This window comes from Anas platyrhynchos, chromosome 16 (genome assembly GCF_047663525.1).
Source record: "Anas platyrhynchos isolate ZD024472 breed Pekin duck chromosome 16, IASCAAS_PekinDuck_T2T, whole genome shotgun sequence".
NCBI lineage: Eukaryota > Metazoa > Chordata > Aves > Anseriformes > Anatidae > Anas > Anas platyrhynchos.
In genome coordinates this window covers 4,061,198-4,085,529 of record NC_092602.1, presented here as the reverse complement: position 1 = coordinate 4,085,529, position 24,332 = coordinate 4,061,198, and the positions used below count along the sequence as shown (strand labels likewise).

At 52.5% G+C, this 24,332-nt stretch overlaps 1 protein-coding gene across 6 annotated transcripts; it reads left to right on the top strand.

The window, feature by feature from the left end:
* Positions 1–780: 780 nt before the first annotated feature.
* On the top strand, positions 781–18,937 carry SCARB1 (scavenger receptor class B member 1). 6 transcript variants are annotated; one of them, XM_027469978.3, is made up of 13 exons: positions 781–989; positions 4,254–4,411; positions 6,138–6,279; positions 6,731–6,934; positions 7,247–7,342; positions 7,473–7,585; positions 9,294–9,460; positions 10,027–10,163; positions 11,825–11,898; positions 12,742–12,793; positions 13,240–13,386; positions 15,763–15,882; positions 18,426–18,937. In XM_027469978.3, exons 1-12 carry the CDS (start codon positions 870–872, stop codon positions 15,880–15,882), a joined length of 1,530 nt encoding a protein of 509 aa, XP_027325779.3. In that variant the 5' UTR covers positions 781–869; the 3' UTR covers positions 18,426–18,937. The 6 variants fall into 6 exon arrangements, with proteins under 6 accessions (XP_027325779.3, XP_027325780.3, XP_027325783.3 ...); XM_027469979.3 differs by lacking the exon at positions 18,426–18,937 and adding an exon at positions 16,360–16,561; XM_027469981.3 differs by having other exon boundaries at positions 782–989; positions 10,027–10,145.
* Positions 18,938–24,332: the final 5,395 nt, after the last annotated feature.

The following is a 24,332-nucleotide window of genomic DNA, read 5'->3' as shown; positions in this document are numbered from 1 at the left end:
TAAGCGTGCCCTGCCACCAGCGATGTCCCGGGTGTCCCTGCTGAGCCCTGGGCTCTGCCCTCGCGTGTCCCCAGCTCCAAAGGGTGATTCGCACCCGTGGGGTGGGAGCTTCGCCCCGTGCAGCCGCAGGGATGGACTGAGCTGACAGCCCCGAGCGGCTGCAAAGACACCTCGAGGTGCTCTGCTGTCTCTGCCCTCTTGAGTAACTTGAACTTTAATTATTAGCAATTAAAAATCCAGCAGCCCTTCAGCGGAGCTTTGGGTGGTCTGTAATGGGGCTCCTTAACTGCAGGTCGCTGATTTGGGGGTGGGTGTTTCGGTGTGAGTGAGGAGAGCTAATTAATCTGTAAAAAAATCAGGTGCTGCAGCCCGGTTATAGGTTTTCCGAGGTCCCCAAGGGGGGGACCCTGCTTAGGTCCCCTTCAGAGGTCGGTGAAGCTTTTCCCTGCAAATCCGACAATTAAAATAATAATAACAATAATAATACATCTGGAAGAAGAAATGATTTCAACAGTCTTTTCTTGTTCTGAACAAAGACTGGCACAAAGCATGGCCAAAACGGCACGGCTCCACCCGAGCAGTGCAGCGCTCTGATTTATTTTCACCGCAAATAAGTGGGAAAAAAAATTAAAAAATAAAAAATAAACAATAACAACAAAACCCCTCGGAGGCCGTACAGCCCCCGACCATCCCCGGGGGGGCTGCGGCCGGTGGGGGCGGCCCGGCCCCGGTCCTTCCCCCCCCCCCCCTCCCCCCGGTCTCCGCCCCGCTCCCCGCCCCGCTCCCCGCCCCGCTGCCGCCGCCGGGCCCCGGCCATAAAGCGGCGGCTTCGGGCCCCGGCCCCGCTCCTTGCCCCGTTCCTCCCAGCCATGGCCGCGGCCCGGCGTAGGGCGGCGGTGGGGCTGGGGCTGGCCGGGGGGGCCTGCCTGCTGCTGGGGGTCTGCCTGCTGCTGGCCGGGCCAGCCATCGTCAAGGAGCAGGTGGTCAAGGTCAGCGGGGCGGGGATGGGGGCAGCACCCCCGAATTAGTGGGGTTGGGGCTTTTGCAGCGCCCCCCGTCTTTTTGTGGGGTGCTGGGGATGGGGAGAGTGGGGCTTTGAAGGGGATTTGGTGTTGCTCGCTCTCGCAGCTTGGTGTGGTGTTGGGATTTTGTAGGTGGTTGCAGAGAGTGGGATGGGGCTGAGAGGGGGCTTGACCCCATTAGTAAGGGGTTTGTGCGCCGAAGGGTGCTGGTGCTGGTGGTGCTGGGTGCTCCTTTTGTACCTACACATGTGGGCTTGCTCTGGCAGTACGCTTTTCCAGCTGGTGGTGGCATGGGTAGCATGCTGGGGTGCTCTGCAAAACCCCTTTATGGGGTGTTCTCCGAGGCTGCGAGGTTGGAGTTGGCCCCATGAAGAGCTGCGTGACCCACAGGAGAGGTCCTGCAGCCCCCTTGGTCCCCGTGGTTGTGGGGCTGTGCCCTGAGGTGCTGCTGTGCTCAGGAACCACTGCGCAGAGCCCCGGGGAGCAACGAGGCTGTCCTGGCGGGCAGCACACCAGTTAGTCCCAGTAGCGAGCCGGCGGGAACGGGGCTGCTCCCTCCCCGTGCTCCCCCCAGCATCGCTCCCGGCTCGGCTCTGCCCAGCGTTGGGTCCCTTTGGAGCCCGTGCCTGGCCCAGGGCAGCTGCTGGGCTCTGCTCAGAGGCAGCCCTGCAGCTACAGGATCCTTGCTGCCCATCCCAGTGCCTGGGCTTGTCCCCAACCAACTTTTTTTCCCCCTTGCCCAGCTGCCTGGCCATTTCTCCAGGCTCGCACCTACCCAAGGCAGCCCCTAGCCGTGTGCCCCTGGCAGAGGAGGCAAACAGCGAGTGGCTGGAGCTACCTGTGCCAAAAAGTCTTTGCTGGCTTCTATTTAAATGTACCCTCCAAAAGCGCTGCTGGCTGGGCAAAGCCAACCAGGGCTTTGATTCAAGCAGTACGGGTCAGTCTTTGTCCGATTTCATGGCCATCTGGAGCTGGTGCCTGTAAACAGAAGGCTGAAGGCACCTCCAGGACAGGGGTGATGTGCTCAGTGCAGAAAACTTCCTTTCCTTTAGATAATCTTGATTCCTTCTACCCAATTATCAGGTCCCTGATACATTGCAATGAGAACAGAAAAAGGGGAAAAGACCAACCTTTATTCCTCCTCAGGTCTCCCTTCGTCTCAGCTACTTGGGCTACGCATCTTCAGCATGACCCAAAGCAACCCAAATTTGTACACGGCTTAAAGTAAAATGGCAAAACTGACTCCTGGGTTGGTGTTCAGGGTGGTGGGTGAGAGGAAGAGCGGGGCCTCGAGGGCAGGCGGGTGGAGGCTGCTTCGCCAGCCCTGCATCGCTGAGCCCTGCACGGGGGGTGGGGATGGTGCATCCTGGTGGAAAACCACCTAGCGCAACGAGGCAGTAGCTTTGAAGGCATTTTTGGTTACGGAGTGTAGAGGAACTGCTGGGGGTGCCTATAGAGCTGGCCCTGCAAAACCTTGGAGCACCGTGGACCTACCTGAGATATGAACCCAGGCAAGAGCCCTCGTTGTCTTTGGCAGGTGTTGGCAGGTTCCTTCTCCACGTGGGATCTCCCGTGCTTTCCCACCTGAAAGCTGGGACCAGACATGCAGCGCTGTCTTTGGATGAGATGAGTGGTAACCCTTCTCTTTCAGTTCCTCAGGAACACGGAGCAGCATGGTCAGGAGATGTCAGATTTCTCAGCGACACTTTGTAACCCATCGAAGTGGAAAAAATAATCTATTTTTATTGCAGACATATGACCGTTTTCGTGTTGACTTACAAGCAGCTTGACTCCACGGCCACCCTCTTGGGTCAATCTGGCTTAGCGGCACCCGTGAAGGAGCTGGAGCTGCTGGTTTGGATGGGACAGGGCTGAGAAAGGCAGCAGGGAGTTGGGATGCTGCTCCATCTGCCTGTGTGCAGGTTATATAAATGCATGCTTATGCAACGAGGAGTCTGGGGAGCACCAAACAGCACAAACAAGTAAAAGAAAGCAGATGTTGTTCAAGTTCTACTGGATGAGCAGGGGTAGGGATTATAAAACAGCCTAAATACAATCTGGGCTGCTCTTGTCCTAAAATTCCTCCTTTGTTATGAAGTCTGTGAGCCCGGCAGGGCTGAGGTTGGCGCGGAGGTGGGAAGGGTTTGCTGGGGGATGGATGCAAAGTCCTGCTGCTTGCATGTGGCACAGCCTGGCCACAGGGCACCGAAGGGAAGACCTGGGGAAGTTTCTGGCAGCTTACTTCTCATCCTTGCCATAGCATCAAACATTCAGGGCCCAACCAAGCTGCTGTGGGGCTGAGCTGCAGCTGGATAATGCTCACACAATGTCACCAATTAGTGGATCCGACCCGCTTCCATGAGCCAGTTGGGTTCCTGACCTGTAGCAAGGGCTTGTACTCGCAGGGGTAGCAAAGCTAACGGTGGAATGGACCCAAAAATAGTTAATTAAGAGAGATCAAGCTGTGGGTGTGCCAGTCCATAAAGCAGCCCCCAGGAGGCAGGGAGGGAGCGGAGACACGAGTGGCCAGGTGCCAGCACCTGGAGGTGCTGGGGAGGAGGTGGGCGTTTGAGTTTCTGCAGGCATTTCCCAGAAAATGGGACGGCGATATGGAAAACACAATCTTGGATTGCCTTTGACCTGCTTTATGACAAATATGAGTCACCACAGGATGGCAAGTGAGGAGAAGGAAAGGCAACTTGGACACAGTCTGGCTGCCATCGCCATTCTCTTTCTCTGTTTTTGGGCATTTAGTGGGTGCCTTCCCCACTGGTACCCAAAGAGTTGTGTTGTCCAAGGACTGGTCATCTCTCCCAGCCCTTGCCTGGTTCTGGCTGTGTGGAGCTGCCAAACCTGGAGAGTGAATGGAAGCCTTAGGAGCAGGGTTTTTGTTCATGTCAGGCAAGTCAAACCTGCAGAGCTGTGAAGAATTCAGCGCCGGCTTGTCTAGCACGGTGAAAGCCTCTAGCACATCGAAACGGCTTTGAAACCCTGTGGGTAGGTGTCTGGCAGGCTGAGCCTGAATATATAAGCCTACAGACATCCTGTGGCATGAATGTGGTGCTTCTGCATACATAATTTCCCATTTTAGAACTGGCTCTGTCTGCAAAACATGCTGCGTCCTCTAGAGATCCCCTGCCAAAACTGCCTCCTTCGGCTGGGCCTGATGCTGGAGGCAAGGGAGGCTGTGCTCAGCTGGGGCCACCAAGCCTCTTTCTGTTTTTTCTGCAGAACGTGAGGATCGACCCCAGCAGCATCTCCTTTGGCATGTGGAAAGACATTCCGGTTCCCTTCTACCTGTCGGTGCACCTCTTCGAAGTGCTGAACCCCACTGAGGTCCTCGACGGAGCGAAGCCGATCCTGAGGCAGCGTGGGCCGTACGTTTACAGGTCAGGTACTGCTTGTGGGCCGTCAGCGTGGCTGGGCTGCTGCCTGCCAGGCTTCTGGCTGCTTCCTTCAGGAGGGGAGAACTGCGCTATCATATCTGACAGGAGCCTGGTGGCACGGGATTTTAAAGCAACCCAAATGTGAAACAATTGCTCTGATCGTGCTAAAACCACGTGTGGGACCCCTGGCCAACAGGGTGGTGAGGTTGGTTGGTGCTTTAGTGTGAGTTGTGGAGCTTGGTCCTGTGCTGGGACCTGGTTTTGGGCAACCAGACCTGGGCTGACAGGGTCCCAACAGAGGTGTGAGGTTTGTTGGTATGGTGGTGGGCAAATCTCATCTTCAGAGCAGGCTTCATTTTTATTCATTTTTACCATTTATGAGTAAAAATGGACTGGACTGGACTCACCTCAATATGAAACTTCAGACTTCATGGATTGATCTAAGACTTCCCATCTAACATGATGAGATGCTGAATCTGCCTAAAATGAATAATCTGGTCACGAGAACCAGTGGGGAGCACTAAGACTTGGTTGGGTCCACCTAGAGCAGGACTTGACCATTTGCCATGTCTAAAGATAGTTGGAGATCTGGGATAGCTGGCCCCAGAGGTCTCTGTGGATGTGGTATCTGAAGTAATGGGAGATGTTGAAATGAGCACGTGAGCTGACCCATAAATGACAATATTCAAGGTGCCGGTGCCTGCACATGTAGGCAAAGTCAGGTCAGCAGCCTAAGCAAGCTCATGCGGGCAGATTACTGGTCTAATCCAAAGCTGTTTGAGTAGTGCTGGGGGGAAGCCTGGCAGTATGTATATGCCCTCGTTTCCCCTCGGCTTGCGGGGTCAAACTGTAAGACCATGTGGATTCTGTATGTCGTGATCACGTCAGTCACTTGGCTTGGGGGAAAGGCTGCGCTTACACTGAATAAGAATAAACAAAAGGGGCAAAGCTTATTAATGTCCTGCTGAGCAAGATTAGTGCCCTTCCCTATCATGGACCATAAAACAGAGGCTCCACAGTAAAGGACTTTGTTTCTGCGGGTGGGTTCAGCAGCAGCTCCCCAGGGAGCTGTAACCGGCTTGTGATGCTGGGGACAGCCTCGTGCCACAGCGGAGCTGCGAGGCTGGGCTGTCCCCGCAGCGTGCAGCAAAGGGTGTGCTGCACATGGGGTGCCCAGACCCTGGAACCACTCGGGAGCTCCCTGTCAGGTCTGTGTGGGCTTGACAGTGGGGCTTGTGCCATCTTGTTTGGTCCCCTCCTGCTGTGCAGGTTGCATCGGTGCGTGGGGAGGTGCGGATCTGCTTATCTGGGCATCTCGCTGGTAGGGCTGGGCTTTTCAACAGCTGTAGGAGAAGTGACAGAGGGGACTTACTCCTCTGTCAGGAATAAATGCTTTTGTCTCATGCTTCTCAGCAGCTGGGTTTTGAGCTGGCAGGATACACATGGTGGCTGCGGGCTGCAGCCGAATCCCATCCGTTGGGGACGCCTCATCAAAGCATGCTGCTAGCAGGCTGCAATGCTGCCAGACACCCGGACCATGGCCTGGGTGTGCGACTGGCACCTGGCACACTGCCTCTACCACTGCCCTGAGGCTTTTTCAAGCTTGGGTTTGGTCTCCTTCCTCCGCTCAGGAACAAGGCTGGGCCTGTGCAGCCCATCCTTGCTCCATGGGCAATGCAGTGGCACTGCGCGGGGGAAGGTTCCCATGGTCCCTCCTGTCTTGTTGCAGAGAGTTCAGGTACAAAACAAACATCACATTCCATGACAATGACACCGTCTCCTACCTGGAATATCGGAAGCTCTTCTTCAGGCCGGACTTGTCCAATGGCACCGAGGACGAGTACATTGTCATGCCAAACATCCTGATGTTGGTAAGGATTTGCTCCCCGGAGAAATACTGGCTTCCGAGCTCGCCGGGAGGGTGGTAATGTTCATGGCTAACCTGAAGCTTACTTTCTTGTAGGGATTGAGTCTGGTGAAGCCGTGGGGTGGTCAAGTTTACAGAATGCAGTTTTCTGGGTGTTGGTGGTTGTGTTGGGTTGTTAGCTTCCAAAATCAGAATGTGTAGAGGGGCTGGCAAAGCAGCTGGGCTCGTGACTACAACTTAGCAGAGCATCATCTGGGGAAATGAAACCTCAGTGGCTGTTGCCACGAACTGTTTCCTGTCCAAATGTGGGATAAATGGTGAGCCTCAGTCTGTCCAAAGGATTTCTGCAAAACTGAAGAGCGCTGCAGCAGAGGGAGGTTGCTGAGCACTGAAGAGGCATTGGTTTCTCTTTGGTAATACACGGCTTTTGTCTCAGAGACTGATTTCTTTCCCAGGGAGCATCTGTCATGATGGAAAACCTGCCAAACTTTGTGAAGCTTTTGCTGAGCGGGGCCCTGGCTGGCCTGAAACAGGAGGCCTTTATGAACCGGACGGTGGGGGACATTCTGTGGGGTTACGACGACCCTCTTTTAGACACAATAAATATGATTGTTCCTGGCCTGATCCCGTTCAAGGGGAAATTTGGCATGTTTGTAGGGGTAAGTAAATCCTTGCTTGGGAAGGCTAAAATCACAGGAATACTGTTCTTGCTGTTGAGAGTCCAGGCTGTCCCCTTCACAAACTGCTTAGAGCAGCAATGTGTGATTGATGGTTGTTGTGTAAGGCTGCCTTAATTTTCCCCTCAGGCAGAAACGTGTGTGTGTTGGAAGCTGTCTCTAGCAACCAAAATAAAACTTCAATAGCTTATAATGCATGAAACACACCTAAAGCTAATGAGGCATGCAAAGGTGTTAACGTATTGCAGTATTGCCACATATAATGGATTAGGATTTAGTTTCTTCTCTCTGCAGTTTAACAACTCCAATACCGGATTGTTCACTGTGTACACGGGCATGAAGAACATCAGTCGAGTTCACATGGTGGATTCGTGGAACGGGTTGAAGAAGGTAAGTGTCAGCCAGCAAACCTCTAACAGGGGGACAGTGCCTGATTCCTACGGAAGGAATGGCAGAGGTGAAAGCCAGCTCTCCACCAAGCTTCCAGTACTGAGCTCCTCTCTCTGCATCCACCCCGCAGGTGAACTACTGGCGGAGCACCGGGTGCAACATGATCAACGGGACCGCAGGGGAGATGTGGCCGCCGTTCATGTCCCCGACGTCGCTGGAGTTTTACAGCCCTGATGCCTGCAGGTGAGGCTGCAGCAAGGCACGCTGTCCCCGTGCAGGTGGCAGGACATGCAGTGTGCATGCAGAGTACCTGTGCAGCGAGGCGGAGTGCTGAGGACTAGTTTCTGTAGGTAAAGGTTCAGCTGCAGATCGGTGTTGTAGTGTCTGAGCTTTGCAAGCAGTATAGTTGTCTAGCTTCATCTTGATAATATTTCTAAATACCTTTTAGATCACTGGGGAAGCTTAAATGTTGGACGAGCAGAATATAACCTGGCTAGATAAGATGTGGGAAGAGGGAGGGAGAAATAAAGGTTGTCATAAGGAAATGCTGCATTAGCCATCTGACCACAGAGCTATTGCAGCAGGCTAAGTGCTTGCTGAAGCAGTGCTGGGGGCTGTGCCGCTGCTTCCAGGCTGCTTCATTTTTTTGTGAATGCAATACTTCATGGTCAGCTGTGCGCATCTGTATGACACCCTGAGGTAGCTGATTGTACAGAGATTAAATACCCCCAGAGTCTGCCTTGTTCCTGGGGAAACTCCATGAGGCTGGAAGAAGGGGAAGTGAGGCAGCCAGCCTGGCACAAAGCCCTGTCCTCAGCTTGGGGAAGATAATGTTAATTTAGGCTTTGCAGTTGCTGCAAAACAAGCAAAGTGCTCGTGCTGAATAGAGAACAATGACCTCTTCAGCGAACAAGCAAAGTCAGCTGAGCCAAGCATTAGTGCAGGAATTCCTCTACACAAGAGGCATCAGCAAATACCAAAATGACCCAGAGCCAAGGACTTGCTGCAGGGAAGCTTACTAGTAATCAAAGTTTAAATACATATATATGTTCTTGAAGAACTACAGAAGCCTTTTAGGGAACGAAGTATGTTTCCTGGCAAGGCATAAAATGAAGTGGCAAGCTTAGTTTCTCGTGAGCCCAGGAGATTGCTGCAGGACAGCGCTGTGGGGGTGGGTCCTGCGGAGGAAGTAGATCTGTCTCTTCACAAGGCAGAGCAGTCTGTTCACCCCAGATTTGGCACAGCCAAAACTGTCTTGAACTGCTGAATGTGCCTTGAATTCCCCTCCTCAGTCCTGGTGTCAGAAGGCAGCTATGGCAGTAAGCTGTCCCCTTGGCCTGCCTGGGATGTCTGCATCCACACGGGTCTTGCTTCAGCATGAGGGAAGCAAACTTCCCTCCTGGAAACTTGCTTCTATCCTGGACTTCTGGTATAGATGATGCAGTGTCAAATCTCTGGTCTGTTGTACCCCAAATAAAATCTTGCTGTGTAATGTAGTTCAAAAGGTAAAATTTTCCACTATGGAAAACGGATGGCCTATATGCTGCAGCTGTGCTGCAAAACAGATTTGGTCAGTGTCCGTCCCCTGCCACAGAGCACTTCTATCTCAGAGCCAGTGCTTGCTCAAAGAAGGTATTATCTCTGGCAGAGCAGCCGTGAGGATTAGTACATGCCCTTAAACAAATCGTATCTGGATTCTGCAAACAGATTTATAAGCTTGTGTGTTTCTCTTCATAACTAGTCCCGACCAGCCCTTTATTTGTGCTTAAAACATGGAAAGCAAATGGCTTAGATACACATTCCTGATCCAAAGCTCTGTTCTGGATGTTTATCTTGATCTCAAAGTCTAAGTTACATTGCAACTGCATCTTATCCAGCGAAGATAAGAGCCCAGTTCTGGGCTGGGAACCTGTTGGCTAACCCTGATCCTTCTCCACTGAAACTCTTCCAGATCCATGACACTGGTGTATGAGCAGTCGGGGGAGTTTAAGGGTGTGCCCACCTATCGCTTCGTGGCCCCGAAAACACTCTTTGCCAATGGCACGGACTATCCCCCCAACGAAGGCTTCTGCCCCTGCAGGCAGTCCGGCATCCAGAACGTCAGCACCTGTAGGCTGAGTGAGTGCTCTCCTGTGGTTCCTCCTTGCTGTGCTAATATTAAATCCTACAGATATGTGAGGCAAGCTTACTTGTCTAAAAATTAGCTCTACTACCTTCTGGTGTGCTAAAAGGGTACCTCTGGGGTCTGTGTGCCCTTCTCTGAGAGAGGGAGAGGGGGGGAAACCCAAACTTTTGGAAACCCAAACAAGCGGCCTTGTTTGTGGGAAGGGCTGAGAGCCGGACGGGCCCAACACCTCCCCCAGGCTGGGAGCAGGCAGGCCACGTAACTGCCAAACTAAATTTTAACTTTGGACAGCGAGTATAGGTCACGCAGGAGTGAGAATTCAGGCTTCAGTGCCCTAACACATGTCTGTGGATGGTGAATTGCTGCTGTGTGGAGTGGTGTACGGGGGAGAAGGAGGCTTAGACACGGGCTCTTAACCTTCCCAGTGGAATAAGCTGCCAGGAGAGGAAGAAGAAGGAGGGTATAAAAGCCTGCTCAAATATTTCAAGGGCTTAAAAATGTCAACACGAAATTCTCAGGCAGGATTGGATGGGCTTAAGGTGTCCTTGTTCTCGCCCAGATGCACCGATGTTCATCTCCCATCCTCACTTCTACAACGCCGACCCAAGCCTGGTGAACGCCGTCGAAGGCCTGAACCCCAGCAAGGAGCACCACGCGCTCTTCCTCGACGTGCACCCGGTGGGGGGCCTGGCTCTGGTCTCGTACCCTCAGAGGGGTCTCTCCTTGCACTGGGGCTGGGTCTGGGCCGAGCAGTGGGGTGGGGGAACCTGCCACTGCGGTCTGGTGGCCTTGCTCTGCTCTTGTGGCGCTGACTTGAGCAGGTTCCAGAGTGCAAAGTGGCGAGGACATGTGCAGATAAAAACGTTAAAGCCATAAACTAATTGAATAACTGGCCAGCCTTCTAGAGAATTGCAGGACTAATTATAAGCATAATTGTTTTGATAAGCGCGGTCAGCTTCTTTCCACTGACTCAGGAAGGCCCACAACACCAGGAGGTGTATCGAGCAGCAGCAGCCAGTTACACCCCAAATCTATAAACATGCCGTGCTGTGAGAGCCGACTGGCAAAGTCTGAAGACCATTTTGCAGTTGAAGCTGTTGCCACCATTTTGGGGCTGTGTTTTTCCACCATCTCAACTTGCCTATCTGGCTGGCTGCTTCTGTACTGCGCTGCCTCTTGCATATCTAAATGTAAGGGTGAAGTCACCACCCCAGTGGTGATGTTTTGAGGTGTCTTGAGTCATCTTTGTCCCAGCTGCTGATGGGGAGGAGACTTTGGGCTCTTCCACCCACGGCCCACTCTGCATGTGGCCATGGGTGGGACATTTCCAAACATTCATTAATAGCTCAAGCAAGAAACCAATCTCCCTCTTGAGGCAAGGCAGGGTAAGCTTCTTACCTAGGCGTTGGGTTCTCTGCTTTTCTTATCACAGTTACGGAAATCTAATTAAGTTTATTACAGTATCAAACCTCTTCTGATAGCAGTACAATTAAAGTCTTATCTAGCTGCAGTCTGCTTTGAACAAGCAGGGACAATCCAATGAAAACTCTCTGCCCTTAATGTGTTGCAAAACTGCAACATCATGAGAAACCAGTGCCAAAAGACCCAACTTTGAAGTGTGGTGTTTTTGTGGTCTTTGTGTTATTGGACAGTGATAGCTGTTGATATGTAGTCCTAATTATGAGAAACATTCAGTGTCCTTTGTGTGCATGAATCTTGGCATCGGTGTATTCTCATTCTCAAACCTAGTGCAGGAAGGATGAGCAACAGAAGAGGCTCATCAGACTTCGAAAAAATGAAGTTTCTGTTAAAACACTGCCTAGGGAATCACTTGCAGGTTGCATATGCTACTTGGTAACTTGAACTTGCTTAGGTTTGGTCCTACGAGCCTTGTGTCACATAAAGCACCTCCCTGCGTTCGTGCTTGTTAAATGTGTGCTGCCTTCTGCAGCATTCCTTTCTGTTTAGCTTAGCTTTTTGCCTTTGGACCACCCTGAGGGAACTGATTCCTTCTGGATGCTGCTGCATGCAGCTCACTGACTGGCTAGTGAGTCTTCAAATGCAGGGAACAGACCCTAAAATGCCATGGAGACATGGCTGCCCCCCCCCATGGGCAGTCATCCCCAGATCTTGGGGAGCAGTACCTGGTTTACCAGTACTGATGTGCTGGTGGAAACCCCAGCCTTGCTCCTGGCCCCATGTGCAGCAGCTGCAGTGGATCTCTGGGTGGTCTAATTCATTGCTTTGGAAGGCGGCACCCAGATCAGCTGTGATGGAAAGCAAAGGGCTGCTTTTCTGCAAAGCTCTCGTGATAAATGTGGGCTGTACTGACAAACTGTTTTTCCTCTCCTGTGCAGATGACGGGCATCCCCATGAATTGCTCCATCAAGCTCCAGCTGAATCAGTACTTGAAGCAGGTGTCTGGTATAATGTAAGTGATCATCTTTTACAAATAGCCATCTCTCCCTCAAGCAGGGAGTGCTGCTGGCTCTGGGGTCACTGCAGAGCTTACTCTCCTCAAAGATGAGGCAGCTTTGACATTACCAGTTGTCACCATTGCAGAGGCCAGCTGGCTGATGTGGTGAAATGTCAGCTGCTCCAATGACCTCGAACTGCCATCCTCTAGCAGTGCTGTGTGTGCCTGCCTATTTGCTCAGCCCCAGCAGTGTTTTGTGCACCCGACTGGGCAGCTGATGAAATATCGATGCTCTGAATGCACTGCTCCTGGTGAGGCACAGTGGCAGTTTGCCTGCATTGTGCTGCTGATCAGGAGTTACCCCGAAACGGGGAGACCAAACACACTCAGTTCATGGATCTGACAGTTGAATACTTCTTTTCCAAAAAGAGGCGTTCACCTCTGTTGTGGAGATTGTCTGCTGCTATATGCAACAGAGGCAACCTCGATGCTGTGAGCTTGGCTGTATCAACCTGTAGTACCATGCAGGTGGCTGAGATATCTTGAAGCTGTGTAAAGTTCATTCCCGTTCACTGAGTTAACGTACTTGGAGCCCAGATCTGGCGTGGCACTTATTGCTGCTGTGGGGCTGTTAAGCTCACAAGGAAATGTCACCTCTGCTCTTGCATGGAAGTCCCTAGATGGACCTGATCCCTGGAGGGGAGGGAGCTCCCTGCAGCAGCAGGAATTGCTGCATCCTTGCACCAGTAACCTGACCACTGCTGGTCTGCCAGGCCCTTCTCTTTAGGAAGGATTATAGTAGCTGTGGCCTAATCAGCTGAGAATATCAACGCATATTTCTTTTTCCCATTCCTACAGTCAAACAGGGAAAATTACGCCAGTGGTGCTGCCGCTGCTGTGGTTTGCAGAGGTGAGCTGCCTTCCTTGACCTGTTTCTGAAGATTGTCCCGTGCAGGAAGGGGGAAACTGCATTGCTGGGGAAACTCCACTTTGATTAAAGCTTTAAGCCAGACAGACTAATTAAGCAGCCAACAGCAGGCTTTGCAATACTTGGCTGCGTGGTTAATCCCTCTGAGCTGAACAAACCCTGCACTATACTGGGTGAACTTCTGGCTCTGCCCTAGATGTGGGGTTAAATAGAGCCCAGAGCAGTGCTGGCAGCATCCGCATGCTAACGTGGGCCAGTGAGTGTGGTCCTACAGCTGAGTGCATGTCCAGCTATTTGGTAGCAGCTTCTGGCCTTAGTAAGTCTTTCCCAAATTTCCTAATCCGTGGTGGGAGAGGAATTGCACAGATGGTGTGTCTCGGCTCTGGATGAAAGCGAAATGCCTATAACAACTTTGCTTTCTTGGGCAGAGTGGCAACATTGAAGGCTCAGTCCTAAACCAGTTTTACACCAACCTGGTGCTGATCCCATCCATCCTAGACTACCTGCAGTACATCTTCCTTGGGCTCAGCGTCCCGCTCATCATCTCAGCTGCTGTACTCACGATGATGAGTCAGGTAAGACGTTGCAGATATCAAATGGGAAATGCTGTTAGTCAAATCAGATTTAATCGGATGATGTAGATTGGGCTGACAATCTAACAATCCTGATGAAACATTGGCTGATGCCGTGAATCTGTTACAACCTAAAGCAGAACCCTGTCCTAATGGTGCCAGTACATAACAGCAGGACTTCCTCAGCTATCAAGAAATTGGGCTGCAAGTCAATAATATAAAAGCATTTCTGGCCATCTCAGCACACAGCACTCACTGACGTGGGCTCCCATAGGAGGAAACATTTCTCAGCTCATCCCGCTAATGAAAGAATAAGCCTAGCTCTTCAATCTGGTTTCCATGTAAAGCAGCAAGTCTGTGCTATCACCCAAACACGTATGTCTCTGCAGGGTCCCAACCATTTTCTCATCTAATCAGAGCCTTCTCGAGGGGATGGCTACTTATGTTCAATTCATTCACAAATGCAATGTAGTAGCTGTGTTCTTACAGAAAGGGCACAGATACCATGGCTGCTTCTCAACCCAGACCAGACTCTGTCTTTCCCTGAAACTCACTTGTTTCTCTACAAGTGAAACTGCCCAAAATAGCTGCGGAAGTTAGACCCCCCAATCCTTTGTGGGTCTGGGCTAACCGAGAAGCCAAGACCTCTGAAGGCTGCAAGGAGCTGGCAGCTCGGTGGGAGCTGCCCCACGAGGGGAGAGCAGTGTGGGGGCCTGGCTGGCACATGAGCCTGATCCATCTAGGCATAAGGCTGTGGGGACAGAATATGAAACAGCTCAAATGCTTGATGGTGATCTGTGTCTCCAGCTGCAAAACACTCATCTGATAAGAGCTAAAGCTTTTAGAGAGCTTAGTGCTGAAGTAGAGATCTAGCTCTCTACCCTAACCTATATCAAAGCAGGCTTATTTAGCTTGGCATTACAGTCAAATGGCTTGAGCTGGCTCTAAAGCTGCAGATAAGAAGAGGCTACATGCCGGGATGAAAAGGCAATGATTAGAATGAGTGGGCTGAGGTGAGAGCATGTGCGAGAGGCTGCTTTTGCTCAACCTGTAACTGCCCTCACTGAAATGCTAATACAAGCCCATTTTAAATAGCTCTAGGGTTCTCCAAGTATCACGTAATTGGATTTTTACCAAGCCTACAACTGCTTAATTGACTTAAACACATGATTCCAAATCCCCTTGTTCTTCCATGGGCTCCCCTGTGGTGTGAGAGCGATGCTAGTGGCTAGGGCTCAGCACTAAACCCTTATTGTGCTCTGAAATGCTCCGGCTTTGAGTGTGCCGAACCTTGAGGCTCCAGCAAATACAAGTGGGCTCAGCGTAGTGCCAGCGTATCTGAAAAAAGTCAGTATGTGCTGGGCACATACTGTTTCTGAGACCTGCTGCAGCCCTGGGCTGGCATTTCCTCGCCCTGCCTTGTGCAAGTTTTACTTCCTGGTATCAAAGAGCTCTAACTGTGCCAGCTGGGGTCAGGAAGAAAAGCTGGCTTTAAAGTTCACTCAGAAGCAGCTGCCCGGTCTGTTTGAAATGTCCCAAACCCAGGTATAAGACAAGTGTATTTGGGTGCTCAGCCAAAGCATCGTGAAGTGCTGGAACTAAAAATAAACTGCAGGAAGTGTCTGACTACCTGAAAAGTAAATAAAAAGCCTTAATGACTTTATAAATCTCTAAGGAAGCTATGCAACAGCACATTAAAGTCTCAGCCTAATGAATAGATAAGAGCTTGTAAACTGGACGACAGCAATTTGCAACCAAGGTACGTTCCTCTGATTGAAGTGTTGCTGATCTAGTGATGATTGCTTAATCGTGCACAGTCCTCCCTCTTGGGGCAAGAGCTGATATCGGAGGGGACACTGAAGAGGGGCATTGTCCACACCTTCACGTGTCTGCCAGTGGGAAGGTCCTGCTTAATCCAGTTCCTTCCTAGAGCTTCTTGCACGTCTCTGACTTCCAGAGGGAGCAGTGTGCTGTAAAACCAGTCCAGATGAAGTACTGTGAGACACTTAAATCTTAGTCTAGTTTACAGTGGAGCCACTTTTAAAACGCATCTGTTGGACCTGCGCTTCCAGAAGTGTGCATATTTGTTGTGCAGGCATAAAATGTGCCCAAATGCAGCATTGTAGCTCTCCTCTGCTGACATGACCTACAGCCTGTGTAATGACACACTTAAAAGGCAAACAGAGCGTTTTAAAACTGGCTTGATGCTGTCCAAAATCTTAAATAGGGCTTAGTTTAACCTAGATTTTGAAATCTTCATTAATAACTAGATCATAGTTAAACACTGATTGAAACTTCTTTTAAAATCTCCTCCTGAAATTGGACCCTCCATGGATTTCATGTCAAAGTGCACCATAAACTAGCCTGATTATCTTCTAGGAAAAATGCTCTTTATTTTGGAGTAGCAATAAAAAGAACTCAGACAGTAAAAAGGCCAACCAGGCCTCCTCTGCCAGAAAGCTGCCTCCAGTTAAGGTGTTGCGGGAAGCCAGACTGTAGGTGGGTACCCAGTCAAGGTAACACACTCTTCTCTCATCCTGCTTTGATTAAACTTTGTTCAAAACCAATCAAATGGAAACGTTCATGGTCCACGTGTTCCAGAGGTGTCCTCTTGGCAGTCTTTGATATAGCAGTGTTGTCTCCTGGCTTTATTATTCAGGATGAATATCTTAATACTAGCACTTACTGACGCTGTAAGAACATGCTTATATTGTTTCTCCCTGTGTACCTGATCTAATAATATCATCAGAGATTGAGATACAAAAATAGGTTTGGTGTGAGGAAATGTTTTTCTCACCTTTTTGCCCTGCAAGTGTTTGAGATCCAGAGGTAAGTTCTTAAAAAGGGCAAAACTCATTGGGGGTAACAGAGACACCCATCTGGTGGGTTTTGCTTCACTTTTGCATGCAGGCTGCCTTGGTGGAAAGGCTTTCAAGAGGGAGTTTTATGTATCAAATATTTGGGTTTGTATTACAGAAACACAAAGTCACAGAATCATTGAAGTTGGAAGGGATCAATGGAGGTCACCAGCAACACCCCTACCCAAGCAAGGCCACGTAGGCCTGGTTGCTCAGGGCCATGTCCAGATGTCTCAAGTATCTCGGAGATACCCCTCACTGCTATGTGCAGCATGTCACAGTAAAAAGAAAAAAAAAACCACACAGATGTTCAGCTCAAACCTTTTGTGTTTTAGTTTGTGCCCATAACATCTTGTCCTGTCCATGGACAGCACTGAAAAGGGCCTAGTTCTGTTGTTTTCACACACTCCCTTCATATACTCAAATACGTGGTTGAGATCCCCTTGAGCCTTGTCTTCTCCTGGCTGAGCAGCCTAAACTTGGCCTTTCCTCACGTGAGATGTTCCAGTCCCTTAATCATCTTAATGGTCCCGCTTTGGACTGTCTCCAGTAGCTCCACATCTCTCTGGTTCTGGGGAGCCCAGAACTGGACGTGGCGCTTCAGGTGTGTTGTGAGTGCTGAACACAGGAGAAGAATCACCTCAGGCTGCTGGCAGTACTTTGCCTGGTGCAGCCCAGGATGCCATTAGCTTTCTTCACACCATGACTGGCTTGTGTTGAGCTTGGTATCTAGCCACCAGTGCCCCCAGGTCCTTTTCTGCAAAGCTGCTTTCCAGCCAGCTGCCTGCGGCTGTTCCTCCCGACATGCAGGGCTTTGCACTTGCCCTTGTTGGAGCTTGTGAGGCTCCTGTTGGCCCATTTCTCCTACCTGACGAGGTCCCTCTGGCATATCAGCAGCTCCTCCCTGCTGTGTGTCACCTGCAAATTGCTGAGGTTGCACTCTGCCCCCGTCATCTAGATTATTAATAAAGATCCTAAACAGGGCTGGAGCCAGGATTGACTCCTGAGGTACACCAGCAGTTACTGGCCTCTGGTAACTTTGTGCGCTGATCAGCACCCCCTGGGCCGGGCTGTTCAGCCAATTTTTAACCCACCCCACTGCCCATCCAGTTTCAATGTGAGACTCTCACAGGGGACCATGCCAAATGCCTTACTGAAGTGAAGGGAGGCAATAGCCATGCTCTGCCCTCATCTAATGAGCCAGTAATTCCATCAGATGAGGTTACCAGGTTGGGCAAAGGTGGCTTTTCCATGGCGAAGCCATGCTGACTACTCCTGATGATGTGGTGTGCCTGGAAACAGTTCCCAGCGCTTCCCAGTGTCTGAAGCGAGGCCAACTGGCCTGCGGTTCCCTGGGCCCTCCCTGCCCTACTTGAAGATAGTAACATTTGCTTCCCTCCAGTCTTTGGGCACTTCTCCAGTCACCATGATTATTCAGAGGTTATTGAGAGTGGCCTTGTAATGCCAGCGGCACTTGTGGGTGTGTTCTGTCGGGGCTTGTGGACTTAATTTTGCTTAAATATGCTGACGTGATCCTCTTTGACTAAGGATACGTCTGCCTTGCTCCAGGGTCTCTGGGGTTCCCTGCTTCCTTCAGCAGCAGGCCCACGTCTTCCTGTTGTCACCTGTGTGCTTATAGCAGTACTTCTTGTTGCTTTTGACATCCTTTGCCGGATTGAATTCCAGTTGGGTTTTGACTTTCCTAACCTCATCCCTGAATGCTGGGACAGTCTCTGTATTTCTTCCAGCTTACCTGTCTCTCCTTTCACCTTCTCTTTGTTTCTTTTTGGTATTTACGCTTGGCCAGGACCAGTTCATTCATCCATATGCTGGCCTGTGACCATGAGAAGACCCTGCCCATCTCCCTCTTGCCTTCTTTGGTGCTGTGCAGCCTGCTGGCATACCCCACAGCCCCTCTACCTGGTGACATGGCCCTTCAGGCTGGGTGTTCAGGGGTGCTACAAGTATTGGGGGGCAGGAATGGGAATAATTTCATGCTGTTAAGAGAACAGATTAAAAAAATCCTCAATTTGAGATGCCTTCAGAAAAGGGTTCTTGGCCATGTGGAAGTCCAGGGGGTTTGGGGTGCAAGTGCCCTAGGTGGGGATGTGGGTGATGCACGTGCTGTAGGGTCTGACTGCGGCACTGCTGTGGGGTTGTGACTGCTGCTCTCTCTCCTCCCAGAGACCCACCGACGAGAAGAGCCTGTGCGACCCCACCACGCCAAGCACGCCGCCCCAGTTCTCCGAGACAACACCGCTCCTGCAAGACACCAGCACGTCGTGCCAGGACGCCGCCGAAGCCTGAGCTGCCGGCCCCGGCATGCTTCCCGCTGAGGCGTGCGGGGCGAGAACCACTTTGGATCCCCAGGGGTCTCTGGAAGGTGACATTGTCCTGGGCAGCTCCGCAGAGACCCTGCACTGCTTGGCAAAGCCATGGGCCTGTGCCTCTGCACCAGTGCTCCTGCGCTGGGCACACAGTGAGGAATGTCCTCGTCCAGCCCCCCGAAACACAGTGTTCGAGAGCCCTTGGCCAAAAGGGGCCCGCGCTCACCGCAGTCCCCCTGTCCCTGAGGGCAGGCAGGACTGGAGGCTGCTGCTGGCTGATCTGTTGTTTTGCAATTTAAAACTGCCTATTGCCAGGAATAAAAGGCACTTTAATGGGAGCCTTTAGAATAAACAAGGTTTGTATACATAGCGCTGGTGGGATTTAGTGATCTTTTTTAAAGCCACTGTTCATCTCACACAAATGGGGCTTGCTGTCCCGAAGCCACTTATGGTTTTATTGCCACTTGATGTGACCAGGCTACACTATAAATCAATTCTGGGTGCTGTCACAGCAGCCATATCTCTCCTAAAGGCTTTCCAGGGTACCTGGAGCCTGCCCAGGGTTGCTTTTGCCTTTGCTTGTGTTGGAGAGCACAGTGGTGATTTTTAAAGCCCCTATCCTGTGCCATGACCTTCAGCTCCAGTGATTCAAGTCCAGAGCCTTTTTATTCTGGCCTGCTGGCTCTCTCCATGCTTCAGGTGACAGCGAGATGAGCCTTGCCAAAAAGCTCTTTGGCATATCAAACCCACCACATCGCTCCTGCCAGACCAGTTTTCTGTGCTGTGTGCTCAGCCCTGCAGTGTCAGCTCGTCCTGGCCATGCACCATCGGTGCAGTGAGGCCATCGCCTCGCTCTGCCCCCGCCACCAGCATGTGGGTGGGGAGCAGGCAGAAGCCGTGCCTCTCCTCAAGTGTTAAGGAAAATACTTCTGCTTTTGAGGTGGAGGAAGTCATGTGCAATAATGAAAGTAACAATCGCCTTAGTGGGATTTGGCAAAACTATTCCAGATTTCTGAAATGAGGTCTTGCGGGATCTGGGGCTGGATGTTAGCTGGGGATGGGGTCACCCTCTGGTGGGAAAGAAGCTCAAAGCCCAGGGCTGCTCTTGGTTAACTACCTTGGGAAAGCCAAAGAGGACAATGCTGGTGCCTATGGCAAGGAAAGAAGTCAGTGGGGCAGTCCCTGGTCTCTCTTGTACCAGAGAACGTCTTACACATCATGTGGCATGGATGCTACCGTGAATTGGAAACCACTGCAATTGTCTAGACAGCCCTGTGACCTCCTAGGGAGGTAAACAATACTTTTCCTCTTACACCTCCGTCCCTCTTACTGGGCAGAAAGAGAACAGGCGATGAAACCACCACCATCTCCTGAGCTGCTGTGTTCCTTACTGGCCGTGTTCCCAGCTCTGCAGCTGGGCTGAGCCTGATTTACCATGGCAATAATTGTGGTATAGCCCAGGTGATAGAGGGGGATCCCAGCAACCCAGAACTTGGTCCACAGGCTGAGCTAGATGCCCAAACCACGTCTCACAGGCAGGACGGGACTAGCCAAGTCTTATGGCCTGCACTGCTGGACTATTTCTGAGTCTTGAAACCAAAATTATCCACCTGCAACCTGTGGCTCTCAGCCTGCCACCTCAGCAAGCCATGACTGACACCGAGCGACCAGCGCTCGCTGCTGTTGTGCAGGTAAGACCAATAAAATACTGGAAAAAAATAAAAAAATTGCAAGAGTTTTTTGTCAAGATGGATTCCGTGGGGGGGCACCTTCCGGCCCTTTGCAGCCCGGGCGTGCTGGGGATGGGCTCGTAGGGTGCTGGGGGGGGGCTCATAGGGTGCTGGGGGGGCTCGTAGGGTGCTGGGGGGGTGTCTGGGGGTGCCAGGCTGCCCCCGGGGGGAAATTTGGGGGGGTCGGGGCCCTGCTGAGCCGCTCTGAGGCCGCCGGGGGGAGCTGTGGTGCCGCGGAGGCCCCGGCCCGGAGGCTGTGCGGCCTGTGGAGGCCATGGCTGTGCGCTCCCTGCCCTGCTGCCAGCAGGCTGCGGGCCCCCCCCCGCCTTGCTGTTAGCCCCAGGGATCGCCACAGCCAGCTCCTCTCCATGCCCACAGCCCCAAGAGGCTGCCCCATCCCACCTCCCCTGGCACCCCAGAGCTGGGGGGGCTCAGACTTTTGTGGGACCCCCCCCAGCAAGGAGCAGCCCCCACATTACCCCCACCTGTGCCCATAGGGCTGCCAGGTGCCCACCTGGTCCTGCTGGGTTCAAGCTCAGCAGGTGCAGGGTGTTAAGGCCTGGTTTGGGAACAAATTGTTGTTTTGGCCCAGGTGGTGTGATTGCTCCACTTCCACCCTTTACATCCAGATTTGCTCCTGCACAGGCTGTGGCTCTGGTCTCCTGGGTGCAGGACTCGCAGCAGGGATAAACTCCTCCAGCGATGAAGGGTGGTAAGTGATGGCAAGAGCCCCAGGGCTGCCTCTGTGCCCTCGGGTGCTTCCTCCTGCTTTTTGTCTGTCTGGGAGGGTAGCCAGGCTCCAGGTAACCTGCAAGGCTCATATTAAGCTTCCCTAAAGCTCCTATATGTGTGTGTATTGTGTGTTTCTCGTGGGGCAGAGTGGTGGTACCCCATGATCCAGCCCAGCTGCTGCCTCCCCAGCACCCTCCTGAGCCACCCAGGCACCAGCCTCACTGCTGGACTGGGGAGCTGGGTGCTTCCCTGGGCACCTGGCCTTGGAAAGTGCAATGGTTGTCTTTGGGGCACAGTTGCAACCTGGGTGCTGCTCTCCTGTCTGTGTTTTTTATTGTTTTAAAGTATGTAGGTAATGCAGTTATAATTATGGGGTGGTGTTGCGATGCAGGAGTGTGCTATGGGGAAACCCACAGCCACTATATGGGTCTGAGCTTTATGTGTATGCAGCTGTCTGTGTGGGACTGAGGATCCCAAAGCCCAGGTAGGAGGTGCCAGGAGGGGATTAAGGGCTTTGTGGAACCTGGTTTGTTTTACACTGAGCCACAACGAACAGCTCTGTCCAGGTGGGAAGTATCTGGAGGGAAGACAAACTGCTCGTGGGGGTTTGGAGCAGAGCCTGTGTTGCTTCTCCATGGCTGGGCACTGCGGGGTTTGCCTGTGCTCCCATGCTGCTTGGTTTTAATCCTGTTTTGGACAGGGATCTCTGCTGTGTCACACTGTGGTGCAACACTCGGGTCCTGGCCATGCCTGTGTGGCTTAAACTAGCATCCCTCCTGCACGCAGGGTAGCGATCCAGCCTGGACACCCCTCTCTCCAGACTATCTATGTGATCTGCCCTGGTTTGAGCCTTTTCTCAGTCTGAGGCTGAGCAGAAAGCGTTTTTCCACTCCGTGCCGCAGTGCTGGCACGAGCGGTGACCGGCAGCCCCGGCCCCCAGCTGCCCTCTGCGCCTTGCCAGCGCAGCGCTCTGCGCAGCCCTCTGCCGCCTTGGCTGCAGCCCAGCCTGCCTGGTGGTGCCCGTGCTGCAGAGAGCTCTGTCGTGTCCCTTCCCCTGCTGCAAACAGAGGGACAGAGCTGGGAGACCCCAGCATGAGCTGTGCCATGGGTACATCCTGCGTGCCGAGACCTGCTTCGAGGGTGTTACCGTCGCAGAAAGCAAATAAGGGCTGCTGGGCTCTGCCAAAGAAGTCTCTGCTCCCAAGTGTGTGTGTTGGATGTCAGTGCTAAACCTCCCGGTGTTCACTGCCTTGTTTAAGTAGCGTGACTGAACTTCTCTATTCCTCCTGATAGCGGGGACGCAGGAGCTTAACTTCACCGCCTCGCTAGGCACCAGAGTCAGGGTTGGGCCATTTCTAGGAAAAAACACTTCTGCATGAGCTCCTCCACCCTGCACTGTCAGGAATTCTCCTGCCCTTTAAAACGGGAAGGAAAAAACATGACATCCCCCCTGCTTTGAGAAGTTCCTTTTAGCAAGGTGTCACCGTGCCCTGGTGGTGAGATCCCCTGCCTGAACCCCGTCGTGCAGCGGGGTGCTCTGCTGGGGATGCTCCATCCCTGCTGCCGTGGGCAAGGGGCTCCCCGTGGTGCTGCTTTGCATGTGGAACCCCAGCCAGGGTGAGACGATGCAGGGACCCGTCCCGAGTCCCCATTTCCCCTTCCCATCTTGGTGTGGTGCCCGTCGGGGAGGTGCCCCCAGGGCTTGGAGCGGTGACGTGCGGCCGGCGCGTAGCCAGGGCTCCCTGCGCTCGGTGGTGGCTCCCTGGGAGCGCTCGTTTTCTGGAGCAAGAGAAACAATTCCTAAAAAGGAGCAGTGGGATGGAAAATTGATACCAAATGGTGATATCAGTCCCCTGAGAAATAAGGTTTGATCTCTCAGCCCGTGGTTCCTGGGGGTTAGGACACGAGCACACAATGCTATTTTGGAGGGATTTAAAAAAATATATAAAGTTTATTTTCTCCTTTTGTAAGTTCACAATTTTCCCAGACTTGAGCTGGCTTTGGATGTGATGCTGATGGCACAGGCTGCACATCGGGTGTGTGTGGTGTCTGCAGGATGAGGAGGGTCTGCGGGGCTGTGCCTGGCCCTGCTCCTGCTGCTTCCCTGGTCCTGCAGGGCCAGGGGATGTCCCGGGCTGGCAATTCTCCCCATCTCCCCTGTGACAGTGCCCCTGTGACTGCTGCTGAGCACCATTTCTGGGGGTGTCCGGCTGCGTGTGTTGAGCTGAATTAATGTAGTTATGTTTTGTCGTTATGTTGCTTGTGGCTGCACTGCTCTGTTTTATTTAAAAAAACAACACTGTGACCCGTCTGCTTTCTGCTTTTTCCATCTGAACCAGTTTCTGGACCAGTTCTTGTAGGAAAATGCCTGCAGAGCCACTGGTGCTGCAGCCAGGAGGCTTCCCCTTGTGCCCACAGCCCGTGGGTCGCGGTGTCCCGCTGCTCGCGGTGCTGGCAGGGGCTGGGGGGAGCTGAGCTTTGCAGCTGAGCTTCCAAGGAAGGAATTTCCAGCAACTGCAAATCCCTTCCCCAAAGACAGCATTTCAAGGAATTACCCTCTCCCCCCTCGCTGGAGACTTCCTCTGCTTTTCCAAGTAAGCCTTTGGCTCGGGGCCATGTGTGTGGAAACCAGAGCAGAGCAGATCCATGGGAACGTTGGGGGCTGGAGCCCGGTGCTGGCCAGGTTCACAGTGCACGGCTCTTATCTGCATGGAGTGCCCCGAGTCAAGAAGCTGAGCTGCTCCCCCTTAGCTACATCCCTTGTGAGTGCTGTTTCCAGTGAGCTGAATACCACGCGGAGCAGCAAAGCCACCTCTGGAGCCAACAAAAATAAAGGGAGATCGGGATTTTTTTTGGAGCGCTGTTCTAGCAAATAGTTCCCAGTGTTTGCTAACTCCGTCCCCTGGCTTTGTCCTCCCAAAGCAGGGCTGCTGTGGGTCCAGCTGTGCTGAGTGTCCTACAGCGGCGTGGGGAGACCACGTGTGGGACCCTGCCTGCATGGAGCTGCCAAACAGCCCCGTGTTTGCTCTTCCCTCTTCTCTAGAAGCTGCTGTGTGCACAGGACTCGTTCCCACAGGGTGAGTGGGGCAGGCTGGCCTGCACCTTCACAGCCAACAGCCCCCTACAGCCAGGCTCGGGGACCTCTCGGAGCTGGCACATGCACAGCAGGAGCCAGGAGGTTCTGCTTTTGCCAGGGGTTGAGCCTTGGCCTCATCTGCTCCTGCTGTGCTGCTGCCAGCCCCGTGAGTGCTGCTCCAGCCCGGCCCCAGCCCTGTGGGGAGGGCTGGGCACTCTGGCTGCCC